We start from the raw sequence: 24,790 nt of genomic DNA on the forward strand, positions 1-24,790 counted from the left end.
CAAATAGTTCCTTTGTCATGTGTCATTTTTAATCGTACTCGTATCGAAATGTAAAAGGTATTTCATTATAATTAAAATATTGTATAAATAAATAATTACCGAATAATTATTTGCTAAGCTCAAATATGTTTTTTTCATAAATAAACATTTACATACGATTATTTTTGTATTAATTTCTAATGTATTAAACTCCTAAACATTATCAAACTTAACAATCCTTGTACTGTTAAAACTCACAGGCACGTCCTTTGTGTAGGTATTATTAATAACTGTATCTTTGTAACAGCTTATCTAAATCCCGAACTTCAATAGACATGAAACTACATTTCGCGCTAAGCAGAGCCAAGCACTGCTAGATGAAACACCTCCCCAAAGTTACCAGTCCAGAGCTCATTAGAAGAGATATGAAGAGTAAGGCGCCGCTCGAGTCAGTAGGCTCATTTCGACACAACGTGCGCGCGCGGCCGACGCACGATACCAAAGACAATCCCGCGAAAACGAGAAAAAAATAACTTATTGAGTGCCAGTGTGCAGTGTGTGCGTGATTGCGATTAGTGTTTTTTTTTTACAAAATGACAGCGGGAAATGAGGAGCAGGAGCCTCTGATACAGACTTCTGGAGATCACCAGCGAGTCACATACAATACTTCGCCTACAGTAAGTTTTATTTCTAATGGTATTTTTATTAAATACTCCTAGAATCTTTTCCATGTGACAGGTTGCTTATCTTTACAATCTGAAGGGTTACGTTTATAATAACTGTCCGGTGAATATTAACTCTTGCATAACCTATGCATTACTACCCTAACTATACCTAAACCATAAGCTGATCCCTAATTTGAAGGCTTAGTTAAAAGGTTAGATAACGTAATCCAGCAAATTTTGTGTTCTTCTTGCCATTTGGATGAGTGGAAAATCTCCTCTAATTTTAATGGTCCGTTTCTTTTGGGCATGAATGCGGTTTGGAACCGGTTCAGCTAGAGAGGTGCTTAAATTGTGTTTTTATAGTAGACCTTAAAATAAAACACATTTTGGATTCTTTCAACGGCTATTTGATTGTTTGAATTTATTTAATTAATGCCTAAACATATACCTACTTAATACAGACTACTTATGTTATTTATTTGGTCCCATGTGGGAGAGTAGGAAAGGTGTATAAGTCTTACAATTAAATATTGCGCAATGTTTAGAAAAATAGCCGTTAGGTACTTACTAAATTATGAATATCCCTAAAAACTCAAACCATTTAATGTGAAGGAAGGTAAGTAACATAGGGTTTAACAGAAAGGTTTATAGTTCGTCTCTTGACATTCAAAGATGATAGCGGATTTTGAATGTGCACCCACCTCGTCGGTGTGGGGTCTTTCTATCTGTGGTACTCCTTACGAGAGGGCTATGGCAGCTGGACATGATATCACCAGTTAGAATTTAGTAAAACCATCTAGGAAAAGTGGACAGTTATTATGTTGGCTTTAAAATGAGATTTAGCTTGCATAGATACCGACATACCTACCTAGGCGCAGGTGAAGAAAAAGTTTACCTTTCTTTAAGTCTGTTTGATTTAAAAATACTTAATCGTTTTATTTCCATTCCACTTTAAAGCATTTTATTTTAATTTAATGTCTCTGCTTGAGCGATATCAAATCCAGTCACATGCCTTTATTTTTTGTGTCGAGCCTCCACTGGCAGAAATATCAACATTGGCATAGCAAAGGGGCCAAACCAAAGGGAATTTATAATTTGAGTGTCTTTCATAAGCAGTTTATAGTAAATTACAACTTTATAGCATGATGATGAATATGATGTTTGACGAAATTAAACATCTTAATAAAATGATTACCAAATATCAACCGAATTAATTTTGGGTAGGTAGGTACACGTGGGTTTTTCTTTTTAGGGTTTCACAAAAGTAATACCTTATTTTAACCTTCAGGCCGGTTTTTCGGTGTGGAGTACCGAATTTAAACTAACCGCGGGAGAAGGACGGACACACTCGCTTTTTATTACTATCACATTAATAAATTGATTGTTAGTATCCACTTACACTTGAAAATTATTCTTAGATAGGCCCAAACTTTCCATTACCAAAATAACAGCTTAACATTTCATAGCTTGCTGTGGACGCGAGTGTTATCTCCAAATCACGTTGATTTATGTTTAATGCATCAAGGCCCGTAGCCCGACATCTCCACGGAGATACGAACTTCCAAACTCGTTTTTGTAACAACGTGCGGCCCACAGCCTGGGTGGCTACTCTAGATTGACAAAAAACGAACGCACGGCACCTGTCATGCAATCGGTAACGTTGAAAACAACAAGATAGAGTCGTGGTTAGCGCAGCAGCGCTGCGAAAGCTCGATATTCGTAAGCTAGGGTGACCTCTGTCTCGTTCTTAATGTTGCCGCTTACCTGCCAGTTATATAAGTCGTTTGGGCCAGTTTGTTTGCTTTGGACTATCGGTTTGCGAACACCAATGGTGCAGCGGTTAGCGACGCTGCCGCATGTGCAAAAAGCCCCGGGTTCGAATTAAGTTTTTCTTCTTAGACCGGGATTTGATTCTGGGACTTTAGGCATTAGTTCACCGAGATGTGGGATAAAGTTAGCATTGGCTGCTGAGGAAAGCGAATGGCTAAGTATGTTTGTAATGGTAGGTACCATGTATCAGATGATGATAGTCTTGATGCCAGCATGGCGCTGATGCATGATAAAATGAATTATATATCTGTATATGTCCCTACTAACCTAAATGTTCTTGAATGTTTATTGCACGAATGTTATAAAAGTATGATTTTAAGACCGCTTAAATGTAATGCAAATAAGATTATTGGATTATATTATAAGTAAGTATCTTATTTGGTATGATAAATTCATACCAAATCTCGTAATAATAATTGTAATCTAAGTGAGATTGAAACTAAGACAGAAAGTTGTCCAAAACTTAATTATGAATCATTTATTCTTCACCGATCTTTTTTTTTCTTAAATTTGTAACAGTTTATTTCATTTTCTTTATTTTGGCTACAAACAGTCATTACAAGACATTACTATGCTAGTTATCTCTAATAAACTATTACAGACCAAAAAGAGCCGAATACTAATTACTAAACAGTTCTAATAATTTTCCAGAATAATAGGTTCTTATTTATCTACCTATAGCTCTACATAAATATATCTATGTAAATATACGCATGCTACCATTTCCCAAGATCTATGTCATTTAATGGAACCCAATTTATAGTAATAGAAGATATCCTGTCCAATTTAGGATAGATCTCTCACAGGATCCGATGCTTCATAGCTCCTATTAGTAGCTGGAATATTGTCAGTTCCTTTGCTCCTTGTTTATCCTTTGCATTTAAAGATTTAAACATTAACCTAAAAGCGGTGCGCTATTTTAATTAAGATTTTATCTGTCTCGTCCGATTTTGTGCATTTTTTAAAAGCAAATGTTGTCTAGACAAGATTTTTATCATTTCATAGTGTGAACATTTGAATTAGTGCCGGTGTGTCTACAGTCAAAGTTGTACATAGTTAAAATAACAAGCCTATTTTAAAATTACCGCTGATACAAAACTCCATACTACCAACCATATATATATATATATATATATATATATATATATATATATATATTATTATTATAATTAGAGCGGTGGTAGTTCAATCGGGTAAGCGCCCTCTTCTCATGCCAAGATGCGGGTTCAAATCCCGTTCCTGTTCTTTGGAATTTTAGTACAATGTATGCTACCGCTCTTACGGTGAGGGAAAATATGCATTATGCAGATTTAGCACATGTAGATGTGTGAACCCACCAAACTACCAGTGGACTAGAGTGGTCGAAGCTAAGGAAGGGAGTGAAGTTGGGGATATGCACAAAGGTTCCATTCGAGATTCGAGAGAGCCATGTGCAGGTACTCACACCCCCACAAAGAATAGAAATATACCTAAGTACTTAATAGATTAATTACCTGTTAACTATCTTGTTATTTCTGCTAATAACTAACCATTACATTAATTTTTACTTCAAATGCATAGAGTACAGCAATTATAAAAACACGTGCAAGTATAAGTATGTTTCATTCAATGCAAATATACCGGCAAAAGACCGACTAAGTTTATAAACGGCGCGTTTTGCAAAAGCTCATTCTTTGTAAGGTCAGCCATATAGAGGTTACATAACGATCTATAATATATGTATAGGCATCCATATCCTGGCTGGCTTGAGAGACCTTGAGGCGGTCGCGACGCCTAATTTGAGCTCGTATACATGCATTATGTAACCAAGTTTGTTGAACCTTCTTTTTGGTATTTAAAACAAGAGTCTTTATAAAGGAGGCCTTTGTTTATTTGAACTTTTCTTGTTCCAATAGCAATTACAATCTGTCTAGTGTATAATCTTGTTTATGCTTATAACTTATAATATGTATAGAGATGCGGAATTTTAGCGATAACCTCCGGCCTGTTGGAGCTACGACCTAGGACAGGTTACCTATGTCGTGAGCGTGAGACGAGGCTGGGTGAGATAGGCCGGGGATATTGTTGTTAGAATGTACTAGGGGAAAGCTCTGATCCAGAAAACACTCGTTTTGTCTGATGGTGATGAAATAACTTATACATATACGTATCCGTTATACATTACGGTACACCTGTAACTAATCCCAACACACTTCCTATAATCCCCGTTACTTCCTCAATAGTCCGTGTCAAATTTAACGCTTGAGTAGTAGGTCTTCCCCTAAATGTACACTTTAGGGGTTCCCTGCGGCGTTCTACAGACGATAGTCGAAATACGATACGAGGTAACTGACACCGGCTTCCGAGTTCCGATCTAGTTGTTGCCTAATGTCGACACGGACGACTTGCGTTTGTAGGTTTAAAAGTCCCACGGTTGAGCCCGAAAACGTGATGATAAAAAATAACAATGTTTACGAAAACTATTTTTATTCTAATTGTTTCAAAAACTATCACAGTGAATTAACAAGAATGTTTCAAATTAAAATGTAAATGAACTTTAAAATTCATCGAGCAAAACTATGATAGAATACACGTACAATTTGCTGTTACTACTGCTATCAGAGTGGGTGTCATTCGTGGTAGGGTTAGCAAGAAAATCAATAGGGACCCTCTTCGGAGGTTCCTCGGAGGACGTATCACTTTCGCAACTACCCTCAAGCGAGCCCGTTGAAGCGGAAAATCAAGCATTGCTGGTAATTTTATATTTCGCTAAAGCTTAGTGTCGAAGCTTAAAGCTTACAGTCATTATACCAACGAGTAGATACAGTTACTATACTAAACTGAATCTTGTAGTGATCTTAATGCGTCGGGGAAAGAATAACGAGACATATAAGATTTATTACTACTCGTAAAGCAGCAATTTTTACTTAGTTACAGAGTTGACTCTGCCTTTCTCTACAACTACAACTATTCCTAAGAATTTTAGGTCAACTCAACTCCGTTTCCCCATTACAAAGTACAAATCATTAACTATACCCTAATTAAGTTGCAACTTGTTAATTTTATTATTCTTTGTTGGTGTACAAATAAAGTGTATTCTATCTATCTATTTATCATTACGTTAAAACATTCACGCACATCAAACCAACCCTAACCCTCCTTCTCAACCACAGAACAGCAACTCTCCCGAAGGCACGCCCCGCAACAGCGGCGGAGAGATCACTCTCTCCATCCCCACTCCCAACAAGACCTACGGGGCTATCGGGGGCGCAGAGAAGGTGACCTACACGTGGGCCGACATCAATGCCTTCGCCACGGAGTCCCGGAGCCGCAGCCGCGGCTGGTGCCCCATGTGGCGGGGCTCCAACAACCGCATGTACCAACAGAGGAAGCAGCTGCTGAAGAATGGTGAGTTGAGCAGTTCATGTAGATGTAGAAATGAGGTGTACGATTGGTTTTCTAAAAAACACCGGGGTTTTGCAACTGCTCAAGAATTGTGAGTTGGGTGGGAAGCTATGGAGTGGTTTTGTTTAGACATGGTACTCGATCGGTATTCCGCATAACCCAGGGGTTCTGTAAAAATTCAAGACTGAAATCAAGCACTGTTGGCGCAACTTATAGGAATCTAGGTTCAAGACGTAAAATAGGGTCCCGCCTAGAAAACGAATGGGTATATTCGTGAACCGCTGGTATAAGCGTTTGCTCCAAGAGCAGAGTGGAAAGATTCCATCCAGTGCTGGTGAGCACAAGATGCCTATATACATATACATATTTATACATGGGTGGACAATGTAGAATTATTTTGTAGATTGTATACCTACTTACCTAGTAATATATTATGCTGAAACTAGCTCAGTAAATTTAATTTTCTGTTTACTTAATTCAGGATTCATGATATAAATCTTTATGTGGAGCTTTGTACACAATAAATAATGTATTTTCAATGTTTTATGCTAATGCTATAGCGCCTCACAAGCTGTTTAAGGATGCTGGTTAATAAATATGCATTCACCTTAGATAATGTTTATAAATGCAAACTGTAATCAATGGCTTTGTAAGAAGCAATAATTTACGGGAAATCACGTGAATATACCATGTCGATTACACAAGTTAGCCTTTGATGATCTTGATAAGATGAACGAGGTACCTAATAGTTTAATTTGTCTATGGTTTTGCGCTGGCATAATAGTCATTACCCAAGTAACATTTTTGGTTTTAAAAAGGTTTTGAAAAGGTTCTAGAACCTTTGTATGGAAATCAACTCGTGAGACTTAGAAGGCTCGATAACCTTATATTAACCTTATATTAACCTCCTGAGTGCAAAAAGGGCCCACGTTTTAGAACCTTTCTGAGAGCTACAGCAAAACCTATAGCTCAAACCCAGAACCTTTTGAACAACTTACACAGAACCTAAATAAAACCTTCACAACCTTAATTTAACGTTAACATAACCTTGGAAGACAGCTTTTAAGTTCTAAATTAGTCCTGGATGTAACTCTACTATAACTTGAAACATATTTGATGGATATTTGTAATGCCTTCCCAGGACTCTCGGGTCTTAAAATGTTTCTGTGTAAGATTTTATAATAAATGGCGCCATTACCTGACACTTTCCAAGACTCAAAATGGTAAATAGTATAGTAATACAAAATATAGTAAGTAGTTAGGCTGAAGTCAGGAAATATGAAAACCTTGTGCGACTAGCACTTTATTGTGATACTTTCGGATAATAGTTCTGTATTTTAATTAAAAAAATAGATAAAATTTTATGTTTGGTGTAAATTTATATTAGAAATAAAATTACTGTTTATATAAAAAAACATATATTTGTAATAGTATAGGAAACGCTACTGAATTTTCCCTTATTAATTAAAATGTATCTTTTTGGTAAGTTTTTTTTTTTATTTCAGTGAAAAAATATCGCGGCCGTTAGGAAATTACTAAAAAGCATTAAACATATTTTGAGGATGCCTCTAAAGCTTTAAAATATTCTTGTAGGACTTAAATCATGCCTTTAGCTCATAGCCAGTGCTTAATGCTTTTGGTTTTCACCAAGTAGTCCTAATTTGTTTGCCTAGACAACTCTTATCAACCTAAAGGTTTAAGATAGGTTTTAAAAAATACTTATAAGTAATTTAAATATTCCATAACTTTATGGTTGTATCAAGGTTAAAAATTTAACCTTAAGCTCTCACTTTAGCATTAATGCTAGCTTTTCTAGAAGTAAATCAGGAGTCTACGACAACTATAAGATCCTAGAACTATATGCTCCTGAAATACATGTTAAAATAACGTTAATATAAACTCTTATCAGCAGCTACAAGGTTGTATTAATAAACAATTAGTTTTAGGACTTAGTAATCATTCTCAAGTACTCAATATGACCAGATAGCAAAGCATTAACCTTTTCACAACCCTTATAAAACCTAAAGGCATTTCTTACAACCTAAGCTCGAATGAAATGTTACTTGGGTATACAGGGTGATTGGTAAGTCGATGTATTCCTTTAAATGGGTTGTAGACGAAGGCATTTCCAGTCGATTGAACCCCATAATGCATTATCCGAAAGTCAACCATTTCTGAGTTATGTAATGTTTTAAGTTTTTTTATGTTTTTGCCAAAATTTATGTTTAAAAGCAAAATATTAAAAATCTAACCATTTTTTAAATACTTTTTTAGGGTTCCGTAGCCAAAATGGCAAAAACGGAACCCTTATAGTTTCGTCATGTCCGTCTGTCCGTCTGTCCGTCTGTCACAGCCGATTTACTCGGAAACTATAAGTACTACAGTGATGAAATTTGATGGGAATATGTGTTGTATGAACCGCTACAAAAATATGACACTAAATAGTAAAAAAAAGAATTGGGGGTGGGGCCCCCCATACATGTAACTGAGGGATGAAATTTTTTTTTTCGATGTACATACCCGTGTGGGGTATCAATGGAAAGGTCTTTTAAAATGATATAAAGTTTTCTAAAAAACATTTTTCTTAAAGTGAACGGTTTTTGAGATATCAGCTCTCAAAGTCGTAAAAAGTATGTCCCCCCCCCTCTATTTTTATAACTACGGGGTATAAAATTCTAAAAAAAATAGAGGTGATGCATGCTAATTAACTCTTTCAACGATTTTTGGTTTGATCAAAGTATCTCTTATAGTTTTTGAGATAGGTTGATTTAACTGTAATTTGCTGCTACGGAACCCTTTGTGCGCGAGCCCGACTCGCACTTGGCCGGTTTTTTATTGTTTTGTATTAATGACACCTTACCTAACTAATTATAATCATTAAATGCGCAATAATTAACTTAATTTAGACACAGTGCTTCAAAATAGTTGAAACATTAAGAAAATGTTACGAAAGGTGAAAACAATAACGATAAATTATAAAAGATTTTTATCTGACAATTTTTCAGGCACTACAACTTAAAAACATAATCAATTTAAAAGCTTTAAAATTACATATTCCCATCTAAAATCGATTAAGGTATGACCAAGACATAGCCAAAACAACCGCAAAGGCGGACAAATCTCAGTAAGGAAACTACCAAGAGTTTGTTCCAATTTTAAGGTAAAAATAATAAAAAGTATTGTAACTGGACTTTGTAGAGATCCAAACCGTTTGGTAATTATTGTGTTCCAAAAGTGCGGTTCCTGAAAGGCACAGATCTAGGACAAGGTCGCTTCACCGAAATAATGCTCGTCCGATACGGTTAGCCGATTGTAATTTTCAATTATGATAGGTAAAACAAAATAATTCTTCACAATCCGGTTCCCCAAAACTACTGTTTGACGACGGTTAATTCGCCGAAAACATGATTGGCCAATAGCTCGTGACAATAGCACTGTTTGACAATGATTGTTTTAAATTCAACGTGTTCAAACACTGTGCCAAATATTTTAGCTGAATAGTTTCACCGAATAGTGTTATAGGAGATTCAATTTGGTGGTTAAACAATTTGACAAACTGTGCAGTCGAAAAACCATTCTATCGTTGAACCTATCGTCATCGAAAAGTACTTTCGACTAACCTTGTTATTGGACAAGCATTATTTCGGTGAAGCATCCTTGTAGTCGATCTCTGCTTTTGAGGAACCGCGCTATCGCAGAACATTCATTAGTAAAAGGTTCGGAACTCAACAAAGTCCAGTTATAAGACATTTTACCTTAAAATTGGAACAAAATCTTGTTCGTTTCGCTACTGAGATTTGTCCGCCTATGCGGTTGTTTTGGCTATATCTTGGTCATACCTTAATCGATTTTAGATTGGAATATGTCATTGTAAAGCTTATAAATTGATTATGTTTTAAAGCTGTAGTGCCTGAAAAATTTACAGATTAAATTCTTTTTTAATTTAGCTTTTTTGTTATCAACTTTCGTAACATTTTCTTAATGTTCCATATATTTTAAAGCACTGTGTCTAAACTAAGATAAATATTGCACAATTAATGATTATAATTAGTTGGCTAAGGTGTCACCAATGCAAAACAATCAAAAAAGTATTAAAAATATTGATAGTTTTGAAATATTTTACTTTTAAACATACATTTTGGCAAATACCTAAAAAAAACATCCAACTTAAATAACTCAGAAATGGTTGAATTTCGGATAGTGCATTATGGGGTTCAATCAACTGGAAACGCCTTCGTCAACAACCCATTTAAAGGAATACATCGACCTTCCAATAACCCTGTATAGATTTATATGTGAAGCCTATAAGTGTGTCTAAGCCTACCTGAGAAGTCTAGCTCATTCAAACCCGAAATAATATAAATTTTAAAACTCTACCACGGAGCTTTTAGTACGTCATTACATCAAACTCGGGCTAGGTAGGTAAATAAATACCCGAAACATGCAATTAAAGTTAAAGAAGTAAGTAGAGGTTTAAGTATGGCCATTAAGTAGCACGTTTAAGCGTTTAAACAATTATTTTGTCATTTGCAACAGGAGCGGTGCAATTTAAAAAGCCCGTTTGTAATGAGAGCCGCGAGGTGGTAATGCTCTACGCTTTCTGCAATGACACTAACGATACTAAGTATTGAATTGCAAGCCCTACAACAGGATTACAGTTCATCGATATATTGTTATGTTACGCCATGTTTTCTGTTTCTTACATTTGTTTTTATGAGACTAACAAATGTCCAACCACCTGAGTTTTCGAGTTGGATGATGATGATTGTGACATGTTTTAGTTCCTTTAATATTTTGATTAGGTACTTTGCGAACTATCCACTCATGTCAGTATCACCCCTAACTTAACATCTATCAAAAATACCATTATAATGCCCACCAACGCCCAAACCCCTCACACCCACATTCTCTCAACCAGTAAACGGCGCGGCATACCCTGGCGAGCTGCTAGCCATCATGGGGTCCTCAGGCGCGGGGAAGACCACACTCCTCAACTCACTGACCTTCAGGACTCCAGGAGGCGTGGTGGCCAGTGGAACGCGCGCGCTGAACGGCCAGCCAGCCAACCCTGACGCGCTGGCCGCGTTGTCGGCGTATGTGCAACAGCAGGACCTGTTCATTGGCACCCTCACTGTGAGGGAGCATCTGGTGTTTCAGGTTAGTTTTATTACTGATTTTATGAGGACTGCTGTTATGATATGACTAATAAAAGGTATCGTGGTTAGAATTAAACCAATGCAACTGTTACATTGTAAGACGAAAACCGGTTACACAACGTGTCATAAGACGTGACAAGATACGTCTTTACAACCTCTACCACTTTCGAAATACATCTATGAATGATACATATAAAAAGCGTCTGCATCTGTATACAAAGATTTACGAACTCGTTACTCCCTAGTACCTAAGTTAAAGCGCTTTAGTCGTAATAGAACTCATAAGAATAGTAATATCAATCTTAATGTTGGAACGGGAAAAGATGCTAACGGTATCTAACTTTTCAGGCTTTAGTCCGAATGGACCGCCACATCCCGTACGCGCAGAGAATGCGCCGAGTGCAAGAAGTCATATCTGAGGTAAGTCGGTGTTCACACAGTTTCACAATCAAAATATTTAAATGAGTAAGGAAATGTGTTATCTGTCGTTATCAGGTTCCACGTGTGTGTCTCTTTACATGACAGATTTCAGTCATTTACCCACTAATCTCTTGATGTGTGGTGAGAGAGAGTAAATACCAGGCCGGTAGGGAACTTTTTAATTCGTATATTTTATACTTAGTTTGTATTCAGGGCGATAAACCCGAGAAGAATGTTTAATGTCAGATCAATTAAAGCTGTAAAATATAAACCTGTTGCTGGACTACATGCTTGCACTCTGGAATTGTGTTTAATGAAAATAATAATTCGTTATACTTCCCTAATAAGGTATTATTCATTACTGATATTACTGAATAATCCATGGACTGAATTTCAAGTTGATCTTTAGCAATAAACAACTGCCGACTAGTTTATTATATTTTTTATATGTCGATAGGTAACTAAAGGTCACAAAATGTGAAAGTAGATATCTAAGTAGGCGTATCTATCTTATTTTGTTATGACATGGTGCATGGCATGGCGCGCATGGGTAATGCATTAAACTGCCATTATATTTTGTTCTTGATATCTTAGCAGATATAATTAATTAGGCACTTCGTTATAAAACAAGGGCACAGGTACAGACAGGATACCGATAAGTTAACAAATATAATTTATAACTTATATTGCCATATCTGGCTCATATCATGGCTGTTTGGGTAAATAATTTGTACACATACAGTTACTACACTCACGAGCAAAGAGACAGTTCCATTTACAAAATGCTGACACCAAATGACCCCAATAATTATAACATTTCAGTTGGTAATGTTACGAATTCCGATGTTTGAACTTAAATATTGCAGCAGTCGTCATTAACTTAGTTTTTTCAGCTTAGGAGTAATTTGGTATTTTTCTCACTGGAACTTTTTCATTTCCCGTGAGTGTATTTCATGAAATACGCTTAAAATCCAAACACCTTCCTTCCCTTATCTACATAGTTGGCGCTAACAAAATGCCAGAACACCGTGATCGGCATCCCCGGACGGCTGAAGGGCATCTCTGGCGGAGAGATGAAGAGGCTGTCCTTCGCCAGCGAGGTTCTCACCGACCCGCCGCTCATGTTCTGTGACGAGCCCACCTCGGGACTCGACTCTTTTATGGCGCAGAATGTCATACAGGTATGTGGTAGTGAGTAGTGAGCTGTACTTACTAGAAACCGCGTAATTTGAACAACGGGCCAAAAGGCCGCTGATGGTTTAAGGCAAGTTAATAAATGCTTAGATGGCCGCAATTTTGTTATTAACTTAACAAATTATTCACTTCTATTCTCACACATCCGATCGTCTTTCCAAACGGCCGTCCACAATTTATGACTTACGCAGGTTATCAATACTACGAAAGTGTATGTCCTCATTTAATAAGTAGAGCAAATAGCTACATAAACACGGGACTTTCCAATGCCGGCCCATCACACCTGCCGCTGCACTATTATCGCTCAAAATGTACCAATTTAGGCGCAATTTAGCATCTGCTATGTGACAACTATTATACATTTCACAGCTTGGCCTGGCAGGCATGGCAGCTCTATAATCAATCATTCTCTTTTCAACTTTGAGTCGCAAAATATAGACCTAGATCGCTATCGGGGACACCAACATCGGTCTAATAACTAATTACACTGTCAAATAATAAATATCAATCTTATTTCACTAGGGCACGCGACAACCCTTATAATTAGTGCATCCTGGGCAGTCAGGTGATCCGACGTAGTCTTGTGTGTTTTGTTTTGTTTCGCCTGACACGCTAAGCAGAAAAGTACTTACTTACCTGATTTAAGGCTACATTTCCAGTCAACAAACTGCTCACTCGTTACTTGGCGCACCTAATGCCGTAAACTGCGTTAAGTCAGCGCTACTCTAGCTAACTGTGAACACTCTGCATACTACCGCTATAACATAGTCGGCGAAAAACGGTTTGCCTACTGGGAATGCAGCCTTATATTATGGAACTACGTACAGTTTCAACCATGCCCAACACTTTCAATCCTCATAAACCCACAATGTCCCACCACAACTACCCCCTCCTCCCTTGCCCTAGGTGCTGAAGGGTCTCGCGCAGAAAGGCAAGACGGTGGTGTGCACCATCCACCAGCCGTCGTCGGAGCTGTACGCCATGTTCGACAAGCTGCTCATCATGGCCGACGGCAGGGTGGCCTTCCTCGGATCCCCCGACCAGGCTACGGAGTTCTTCAAAGAGTGAGTATCGAGTTATGGTTGACCACAAGGAAAAAGTATTCAAATATTCAAATCAGTTTGACAAAATAGTTTGACCACGTGGAAGAAGGGTCATTTTTTATTGCTGTCCAATACATCAATCCTTTTTTTTATGGTACACTGTAGAATATGACCCAGTTGTAGGAAATTGCAAGTCACTATAAATACATATATCACTTAGTTTCTACGAGCGGGAGTGCTTGTCCAATGGTACACGGGGATAAATAAGGTCTTGATAAGAGTGCGTCATGCTGTCCTGTCCTCAGCAACTGCCCAAGTTTCTGACCAACTCAACCCTTGCGCTGTTTACCGTACGCAGGTATGTATGAACCGGGCGAAAATTTAATTAAAAAAATCGCCAAAAAAGTTTTTATTTTGTGGAAACATTAAATCATTAAACAATTTTGTATCTCCCATTTATCACAGGAATTCATCGTCAATTAAGTGAACTACTAAACTACTTAATAAAAAATACCCCTTTCTTCGGAATTCTTCGAAATCAGTCTAGCCTAGCCATCCACCCGTCACAACACTCACAAGCTCGTGTCTGATATTTTTTATTTGATCCGGTTATTTATTACGTGTGGTAATCATGAGCGGCTAATGCAACGTAGATTAATAACTAGTTTGCAACGTTTTTGCGATTACCATCGTTAAAATAAAATATACATGCACCTACCTCTGCTTGTAAATTGAACAACTTCATACATACAAGTATGACTTATATTTATTGGGTGCTTTATCAAACCTCCATAAGTGGAGACTACTTTGTTAGTTTTATTACAAATTAATTAACAGCGTTATCGAAGTAAACTTATTGCTTTACGCGATCTAGCTTTTGCCCGCGAGCTTCGTTCCGCTATCAAAGAATGTACAAACTTTCGACTGCGCCGCATTTGAGTTCACGATATTGAGAAGTGACTAAAGCACAAACAAAATAAATTTCACGTGAGTTAGTGACAAACAAACAAAACATGAATCGGAACCGGTTAGCGGTTGGTCCTTCTGTCCTACAAACAAACACACTTTCGTACTTATAATATTCGTGTGCTTAGGACGGATGCTACAGCTAGTACTAGGTAATCTAGGTATATTATGTAGTATGAAACTTATGGCGTCGCGTCGTATGCACCATACGTTACAATAAACGTGTGACAGTTTGATTGCGATAATGATGTAGATATCGTATAAACAGCGTTTTACTAAGAAACGGATCTGCGTTCAACTTTAGTCAATCATATCTAAACAGTATTCAATTATTATTATTAATTAAATAATTCCTGCAATCGCCTGTATATTCCGTAGGTAATGGCGCTAAATGTCCTAGCCTTAGTACAAGGTTTTCGAAGGTTGTACTGTACTGTAATTATAAAATATTCTCAGTTATTTACTGTTACATTTTAACTTACATCATAAAATAATTTGCTAGGAAACTTTGAGTCGTGATCAATATCAAACTGTCTAACCGTGCATGGATTACACTGGAGTTTTTTGCGGGATAGATATATCTGTAGCTGCTAGATAGAGTCTAGCGGAATAAATTATTTGAGAATGTTTATCTCAAAATATGTAGATTTAAAATCACCCCCAGATATCGAACTATTATGGATTTAATCAATGATCAAACTATAGTCGTAAAGTTTCAGACGCCGATTAGATACCCCTAGCGCAAATCCCAATACCTAATATTCATTCTAAACTTACGCATCAAATCAATCCTCTAATCTTCCAACCCCCACCCCCCCTAGGCTAGGCGCAGCGTGCCCTCCCAACTACAACCCGGCGGACCACTTCATTCAGCTCCTAGCGGGAACCCCCGGCCGCGAGGAGGTCACCAAGCACACCATCGACACGGTCTGCACCGCCTTCGCCAAGTCCGAGATCGGCTGCCGTATCGCCGCCGAGGCGGAGAACGCGCTTATGTATCAGGTTTGTTAAGTTTCTGTTTTTACGGTCCTCAAAAGGAAAAAAGGTGGGTATAGATTACAGCAATTTGACGAGCAAAAGGATGATACACTAGAACATGTCAGAGAGCGGCTCGTTGTTCTGTAACAAGTTAATGTTGTAGTCTATCCTCACCTTTATAGAATCACTTTGTTGTTTGTCCGTTTGCATGTCTGTCTGTCTGTCATCACACTTTTTTGTATTTACTTACTTATTCCCAATTTCCGCTGGCGAGTAAAAGAGCCGAAGTGAAGCGCGGCCACTCTTTACGATCTTGAGCCAGTTTTTTGTATAATATGCTGCCAACTATTTATGAATGCAACATTGAACGTACTACTCTACTGTTTATTGAGTGAGAAGATATAATGAGCTTATAATAAGGCACAATGCTTATTAAATTATTTATGATCGTGTTTTTTGCTTTTAGAGGACCTTTTACTTGGTGGCGAAGAAAGTCAGTAACCAATTAATCTATTTCTTTGAGTGACCATTCATTGCTAACCTTTCATAAGTTTCTATGAACTTAGTTGTCTAGTTTAGTTTTCATGCATTTAGGTTCGTGCCTAATGTAAATAGAGGTAAATAGCAGAGCCATGTAAGAAAACCATTTGCTCTTTAATACTGTTTTCTACTCATAGTCATTAAAATCCAAATCTCTTCTTACACACACGTATTTAAAATACTAAATTCAATTCAAAACATCACGAAACAAGAGGGGTCACTCTATGTTAAACATGCAGATTGCACGACAGCTTTCGTTCGTTCGTTTTCCGTCAGTATAGAGTCGAAACCTTCGAAGTCTAACCTCCCATATCTCCCCAGCGCAAGATCACGTCAGGCTGGGCGGACGCGGCGTGGACGGGCACCACGGCGATGCGCACGCGCCGGTCGCCCTACAAGGCGTCGTGGTGCGCGCAGTTCAGAGCCGTGTTGTGGAGATCCTGGCTGTCCGTCACCAAGGAGCCCATGCTGATCAAAGTGCGCTTCTTGCAGACTATTGTGAGTATCATGGTGATACGCTGTTTTAGCAGCATGCGGATTTGATCACGCACGCGGGATTTCCCTGCACGCGTTTATACAAGTATTCATCGCGTGGAATATGCGCGGAACACGCGGGAAAATGGTGTGCCACCCGCGGGCGTGATGAAATCCGCTTGCTACTAAAAACAGCCATAAGGTTTATGATTGTTTTTCTGAGGACGAGTACATTATGAACTGCGAAATGACTAGCTGTGTAGATTTATAAAACGATCTACAATGATTAATAAGCCTAATTAAAGTTGGCAAGCCATGTACATAATTATTTTTATTTACTTACATCGAATCCATGCTGTGGTATAATAAGCTATTTAGGCTTTTTTAGACTAGGTACACTGAGAATAATATTATTTGGACTTATTGTAAAGAGAAACAAGGTTTGCTTTCAGGGTGTCCTGTATGAATATAACATGTATGTTAAAATCTACAATGCAGTTGACTGTACCTGATTGCATGCATAGATATATTATGTAGATAAAACATTTCTATTAGCATACGTTGTGCAACAGAGTGGACATCTTGCAGTACCTGCATAGAAGACGGATGATTCTAGGAAGCGTCTTAATTAAATAATTACATACATATCTAGAGGTAGTGGGTGTAATACTTACTTTATGTTAAAATATTATCTTCAAGCCCGTTAAGAATATATAACTAACTATACTTATACTGAAAACTCGCTAAATTTTTACATAACATTGGAACCGAACTTTTAACGTGTATTTTTTGTAAAATTTAATATTTTATTCCGCTTATATATAAGTTAGTTCCATAGCATTATAATGTCATAAATAGCTGCTTTCGATGTTCCCAGTCGAGTCCTCGACTAACGCAAGTTTGACCCAAGTCAATATCATCCATTATAGCAGAGTGATACACAAATGTTGACACAGAGCTGTATTGTTATTTATTGTTGTTTCCGCTCTTATATTGGATAATAACTTTATTTTTAAGTCTTTGACATTGCCGCAGCCCAATAACTTAGCACTATAATCGGGCTTACGAAAGTATATCTGAGTGTTGTGTAATCTTTAATACAAATATATTCGTTAATTAGGTCCGGAACATATTGCCGTATTATGTTTTGCAAGGATTTTATTGCCATAACCATCGACTAAAATACACTAATATTAGTCTATGCCATAACCTACCTCATCTTTATATGTATTTTACTCCTAATGACTAAGTTCTACTGTATCTGTATGATAACATCTAAGTTATTCTAGATACCTACCTAGCTCGAGTGTGGGACTTCCTACATGTGTGGTCCTATAAATCTCAAAGATAAACATATTACATACGAAGTAAATAAATAAATGAAATGTGAAGAATGCATTATGTATATCTTATGTACCTACATTCATTAAATCCAAGGATGGACCGGTGCGTGACAGAGGTAGTCATTATCTTCCTACAACACTGTTACATAACACATGTAGAGCCTTCATAAATAAAAACTGTATAATTGAGCCCGACAAACCAGCAGCTAAGCACGTATAATAACATAATAAGCTTGATAAGTTTAAGCCTAAAGGTCAATCCAAAAATGTTAAGTTCGTAATTTGCGGTTTGGTAGGTTGGCAGTTCAAATTCACGTTTACATTGTATTTTAAGTTTCTTCATTATGTCCATTTACGTAGACCCTCATGGCAATTAATAAATATTTTTCTTGACGTAATTCCGGGATAAAAAGTAGCTTATATAGTAGGTCAGAGTTTATTCAGGTTAGAATGGCTACGTTTTATCTTTATAGAAAAGGGATAATTTTATAACAGTGATTTTTTTTTTTAAATCACCTTTTTTTACGTAGTGTCGGAAGCCCATTGCAAACACAAAATCTGATCTTTCTTCTTTATAATATCAAAATAATTCAGTAATTACTTATACTAGCTCTTTAAGATCATGATGCATCGAAAAAAAGCCCACTAAATTCGATAGACTGACGGGATCTCTTCCTCCTACACTAGATGGTGTCGATCCTGATCGGAGTGATCTACTTCGGGCAGAACCTGGACCAGGACGGCGTCATGAACATCAACGGGGCCATCTTCATGTTCCTCACCAACATGACCTTCCAGAACATCTTCGCCGTCATCAATGTGAGTAGTTGAATCCTTATTGTATGTGCAGTAAAAGACTTCAGCATCAGGGAGCAGCAGGGAAACCGATGGCCCGGTAACAATAATTTATTTATTTATGCTTTTATTGCACAATTTACAAATTAACAATAATATTTCCCGTGCGTAAATCGTTGCCAGAGTGTTTGGACCAGTTAGCTGGTATTAGCGGATCTAAACTTTATGGCTGGCCACCCAGAATCTCCGATAGAACAGAACCATGAGAATAATAGATTCTTCAAAAAGAACCCACAAATCGGAGAAAGGTTTCCGCATAGTCGTATAAGTATAGCGCATGCCAGCTTTCTTTTGCATGACCGTCTCCGGTTCTGTTGTAGAAATACAATATTCGACAAAACTAAGTGTGCCTCAAGATGAACCCATGCACGATGTATAATCAGATTTGAATCAGCTTCGTATTAGCATAAAATAACTTAGATTCAAACCGCCGAGTGTGTGTCAGAATATTAATGAGAAAACAGCTTCTCAAATGTCGTAACATGTTAAAGTATTGGTTTAGTGACTCAGACTTTGCTATGATCAATTACCAGTATTAATCATTATAGTCCATTAAATTGCACTTCAATTAAAAAACAATGTAGTTAAGTTTGTATTTCGTTTTTTCGGTGACACATTGTATAATTTGTGCAATAGGAATTGTATTGAGGCACTGTATTATCTTCTTTACAATATTTCCCTTCGATATTTTCCCTCCCCAAAAGCTGTCATAAATATTGTGCACGGGTGTCGCACAAACATTTGTGCAGCAACTTTTTTTGCTTTCTAAATTATATTGCAACAGGTATATGGAATCAACATACATTATCTGATTTTGCAATCAAAAACGAATATGAGACACCTGATTCACACAAAACAAGCAGCCATCAATAGACCAGTTTTTTAATCATCGTGTTTTTTGAATATCTAAAACCAATTAATTACGCATGTTTACGACCAATACTGCCTTTCTACTGGTTTACCCTCTTTAGATTGACTGATAGAAAATGCTCATAGAATTAAGACCACCTTTTGTGCACTTACATGTTATATTTATGCAATAAAGTTTTTCTTTTTTTCTTTCTTTCATCCAAAAACATGACCTTGCCCCTTTCTCTCAGGTATTCTGCTCCGAACTGCCTATCTTCATCCGCGAGCACCACTCGGGCATGTACCGAGCTGACGTGTACTTCTTATCGAAGACCCTGGCCGAGGCGCCGGTGTTCGCGACCATCCCACTTGTCTTCACTACGATTGCTTACTACATGATCGGACTGAACCCCGCGCCGGAACGGTGAGGTTTTGAGTTGATTTGATGGGGGTTTTTGAAATGTGTGTGTCTACAATGCCGTTTTGATGTATATTTTTAGGTTCTCAAAAGTTTTAGGTACCTATACCTCTCTTGAATTTGTAACCAATCTTAGACAAGTGGCCAATACATATATTTATTGCTGTAAACCGATTTTATCGGGGGTGAACTTGCTATTAAAATCAAAATATCTCTTTCAAAACTAGACTGACTAGAATATATCTAGGATACAACCGTATCAAATGCATATAAATCTCAAAACGATTGAAAACCGGCTTTGCAGTTGAATCGCCGATAAACAAATAAAAACTGTGAAAGGCGTATCCCATTAGGCTGTATTTTTTATCGTGTTAATAGCCAATTAATGATAATCCTTTCTAAAAGGTTCTTCATCGCGTCTGGACTGGCGGCTCTCATCACCAATGTTGCCACGTCATTCGGTGAGTGTTCTAGTTTATTACATCTCAATAATGATTGTTATTTGTATCGTTCTGGTGCAGTTAAGTGTCCAACATGTGTGTGTGTACGTAATATTTATTTCTGATTTGGTTACATTTATACAAGCTGTTAACATCTTGAATTTAAATGTTGAAAACAGGTTATTGTATATTTGTAGAAATATAACACAGGCTCTTAAAAAAAAGGTTGATTTACTGTATAAGCTTAGGATAGGCTAGATTAAGGCAATATAAGGTTTCTTGCCCTAAATTATCACGTTTTCAGTCAGCTAATTAACTATTAACTAGACAAGACTCATTTAGACCGGTATAATAACGTCAGAACTGACCCGTAACTTGATAGATACAAAGTTTACAGTTCAATGCACAAACGGGACAATTACAGAATGTGGTTTGTTCAGTCATTTTCATGCGCGAAGGAAATTTGTGCGAAACCGCAGCTAGCTCACGTATCTCGGTAACAATACACCCTGTATAGCGGGGCGATTGATCTGAAGCTCTGCATCTCAAACTTTCATCATCTTAATGCTGGGCCCACATTTGTATCAATATTTGCGTCAGAATGAATCATAATCGCTAGTTTAAGCGATCATGATTTATGATACGCCCAAAGCGGAGAAAAGATACACGGAAATTAGGTACCTATATCTGGAATTAAAGGTCCACATTTGTTTAAAAAAAAACTAATTTTAATTGACCCGATAAAGAGTATTCTTGAGTTGTAAAAAGTAACTGACCTACTATTCTTGCGCATTCATTCACCTTGCAGGCTTCGCAGGTGAAACATAGCCTTTTATTTATCTGTAAACACATTATTGTAAACATTCTTGGACATTTCCCTTATCTACTCGCGTACAGGTGGCGGAATTCAATGAGATTGGCCACCTTCATCGTAAATACGGTAGTCGGTTGCTCGTAATTAGTACAAACTTATGAGAATAATTATAGAAAGATACTTGACTAAACGTAAAAAAACAATTAGGACAAATTTAGTATCGTACTTATAAGTGTTTAAAATTAACATATGTATTTTTATTTTATTTGTGTGAGCGAATTACCACCTTATGACGACAGTTTGAGATGAGCTGGTCCAGTCTAGAGATCAATCCGTTAGTTTTGTAACCGTGCTGGCCGCATAACGTTACATTTGCATGTGAGATGTGAGGCCCTTCGCAGCCTTCGCTGAGGCTGCCAGGTGATGCAATTAACATCGATTGTGAAATTTAACCATGCTTTTAATGATTTTATTTTAATTAATTTATGAGGCTTTTTAGGTTAAGTTACAACCGTAACCCGTCACACTACTCGCTTTTGCAAAACTTTTTGTAGACCTTTTGTAATAATATCTAAAAGTCCGCTAAACACTTTTATAGCACGCTTTTGAGACTATACTCAGAGCAAAAACTTCCCGTTCTTCCCGCATCTTAACTAGGTATCATAATAATATTAATAGTTAATTAGATAGGTGATAAATATGCATGATTGCAAGCGAGCCACCCTCTTTGTTGCCGTACGTCACACCGTCACGGCTCTATGCCTAATTTTGCCTTACTGAAGAAGATGCTCCCCCCCAGGGTACCTGATCTCGTGTGCCAGTAGCAGCGTGAGCATGGCGGCGTCCGTGGGGCCGCCCATCATCATACCCTTCATGCTGTTCGGAGGGTTCTTCCTCAACTCTGGGTGAGTCATAGATATAGCAATGTTACAAGTTTTCAGAGTTAATGTAAGTACTAGGTATATTGGAGCTAACGTAACAGTTCATGGGGCCGTTATTCATATGTGAAAAAACAAAGACCGGTTTCATTGCATTACACAGCAAAAGTAAGGGAGTGTACTATGCCATTCACGCTTTCAATAACTCTGAAAACACGATTCTACTGATTTTTTTGGCACTCCTTGTGGAATCCCGCTCCATATTGTTCTTGGCTGATGATGATGAGTCTTACAGACTAAGTACAATCAATTCATAAAAGACGACTTTATCTAAACTCCTTCTGAAGGTCGTACGTGTTTCACTGACACTATAAGAAGAAGAGCTCAACCCTGCTTATTTAAGCTAGATTTAAGATAAAGATCGCATCAAGAAATTTGATAAGAAATTTTATAATAAAGTTCGCATCAAATTTCTTAACCAATTCTCCTTGCTAGCAAATGGACAAACATTATAAAATTTTACATCAACCTTAACCAAACTCCTTCGCCCACAGATCCGTGCCCCCCTACCTGAGCTGGATCTCCTACTTATCCTGGTTCCGGTACGGCAACGAGGCGCTGCTGGTGAACCAGTGGACGGGCGTGGAGCAGATCGCGTGCACCCGGGAGAACTTCACCTGTCCGGCTTCAGGGCAGGTCGTGCTGGACACGCTTAGCTTCTCCGAGGTAAGGGTCTTAAGTCTTTATATCATCCAATAATCATCCACTGCTGTACATAGGCGTCTCTCAAGGAGCCACAAGACTCGGTCCTCGGCCTTCCTCATCTCGCCTTAGTTAGGTCTAGTGTTGCCCAAATGCAAGAACAAGACGAGACTTAGCTAGTCTTGGTCTTGGTCTTGCGCCAATACACCTGGTCTTGGTCTTGGTCTTGGTCTTGCGCCAATACACCTGGTCTTGGTCTTGGTCTTGGTCTTGCGCTCTCAGTCTTGGTCTTGGTCTTGGTCTTGCAGCAAGAGTCTTGCAAGTCTTGCAATTACCTATTAGTCTATTACTATTTATTAAAGTTTACTTTTTGATTTTAATAGATATTTTTATTCGCTATGTTTATGGTATTAGTCGTAATGCGCATAGGTCCAGTTTTTCATATTCTTTGATACAGTTTTTTGCGTCTCATAGAATTCCTAAGCGTACCTACCTATACACTGAACTGTTACACCTAACTACTCAGTAAAATAGCGCTAAGTCCTAGCTGCAAGACGCAAGAGTCTTGCAGGCTATGTCTTGTTCTTGCTCAAGTCTTGCACGGTCAGGTCTTGGTCTTGGTCTTGCTAAAAATACGCGGTCTTGTTCTTGGTCTTGGTCTTGCAAAAACGCAAGAACAAGACCAAGACTGCAAGACCAAGACTGAATTTGGGCAACACTAGTTAGGTCACAGTGTTGCAGAAAGACTTGGTGACCAAAAAAATCTGGTATTTTTCACGAATTTCCAAAAGTTATGGCACAAAAGATGTCCCACTGATTCGCTCCCTTCCATTCTGAATACACACTTCTGCAACACCCTGTATAAAAATTTGGAAATTAAAATTGTTTTATTATGAATTTTTAAAAAAATGGCCGATACGGTCTTGATGAGGAATGCGGCATATAGAGTTTTGTGGCAACTTGTGGCGCTCCTTAGAGAGGCCTATGTCCATGGCAGTGAATGATTATAAATGCGCTGATGATGATGATTTTTTTTTTGCCTCATTAATTTAAAAAATCACCTGCATAAACTACACCTTAATAATTTAACCAAATATCCAACTACAATCTGCATTTTATCAGCTATTAACCGAACAATCTTAATTTGCAGAAAGACTTCACAATGGACGTCGTGAACATGATCCTCCTCTTCATAGGGTTCAGACTACTGGCCTACATCGCCCTGGTCCTGAGGACGCGCAGGGCCAAATAAACCTTATCACTTACGAAACATGAGCTATTTTTATATAACTAAGTTGTGTTGAAAATGTTGAAATGCTATGATATCTTGCCCGTGTAAATAGTTGCAATGGAAAAGTATGGAAGGTGTTTTTGGTTGATGTAATAGTTTTATTTCGTTTTTAGGTTAAGATGACGCATAATAAGTTGACAAAGAGAATAGCTTTGAATTTATCTTATTTTTATATGAACATTCACCTCATTTTAGTACTTAGAGGTATATAGGTACATAATATTTTGTACATCCACGCATTTTTCAAGTCCTTTCAACTTTTTTATAAAATAAAGTTATTTTCCAAATACTGTGTTATTTTTTACTATCTTAAGATAGTATTGTGCCTACCAAATAATAATCTGAAGAACATATTTATAAGTAAATTAATTATTTATTATCCCCAGCACTCAATAGCTTTGTGTGTGAGTCTCCTACTGAGTTCCTACTGACACAAAGATGGATGACCTATTATGACAATCTAGACTGCAATGCTAGGATACAGGTCATAAGTGCATAATATCAATTGATCAATGAGTCCATTAGTTTGATTAAGATGGACGTTTGCAAGCCACTGGGCTACCCGGCTGTA

General features: G+C 37.6%; 1 protein-coding gene across 2 annotated transcripts; it reads left to right on the forward strand.

The window, feature by feature from the left end:
* The first annotated feature begins 365 nt into the window (after window positions 1-365).
* On the forward strand, window positions 366-24,405 carry LOC105394122 (protein white). 2 transcript variants are annotated; one of them, XM_011565965.3, is made up of 14 exons: window positions 366-656; window positions 5,627-5,861; window positions 10,777-11,015; window positions 11,363-11,434; window positions 12,436-12,615; window positions 13,535-13,692; window positions 15,459-15,639; window positions 16,477-16,653; window positions 18,660-18,791; window positions 19,928-20,100; window positions 20,500-20,555; window positions 22,148-22,253; window positions 22,781-22,952; window positions 24,079-24,405. In XM_011565965.3, the coding sequence occupies exons 1-14, from the start codon at window positions 573-575 to the stop codon at window positions 24,178-24,180; spliced, it is 2,067 nt and encodes a 688-aa protein (XP_011564267.2). In that variant the 5' UTR covers window positions 366-572; the 3' UTR covers window positions 24,181-24,405. The 2 variants fall into 2 exon arrangements, with proteins under 2 accessions (XP_011564267.2, XP_037973517.2); XM_038117589.2 differs by lacking the exon at window positions 366-656 and adding an exon at window positions 5,018-5,206.
* The last annotated feature ends 385 nt before the right edge of the window (window positions 24,406-24,790 follow it).

Source organism: Plutella xylostella, chromosome 10 (genome assembly GCF_932276165.1).
Source record: "Plutella xylostella chromosome 10, ilPluXylo3.1, whole genome shotgun sequence".
Lineage (NCBI taxonomy): Eukaryota > Metazoa > Arthropoda > Insecta > Lepidoptera > Plutellidae > Plutella > Plutella xylostella.

Coding starts and splice junctions, on each gene's coding strand:
- LOC105394122 (XM_038117589.2), top strand. CDS start 5,033: ATGATAGAATACACGTACAATTTGCTGTTACTACTGCTATCAGAGTGG. Junction 11,016..11,362: donor GGGAGCATCTGGTGTTTCAG/GTTAGTTTTATT, acceptor CTAACTTTTCAG/GCTTTAGTCCGAATGGACCG. Junction 18,792..19,927: donor ACATCTTCGCCGTCATCAAT/GTGAGTAGTTGA, acceptor CCTTTCTCTCAG/GTATTCTGCTCCGAACTGCC.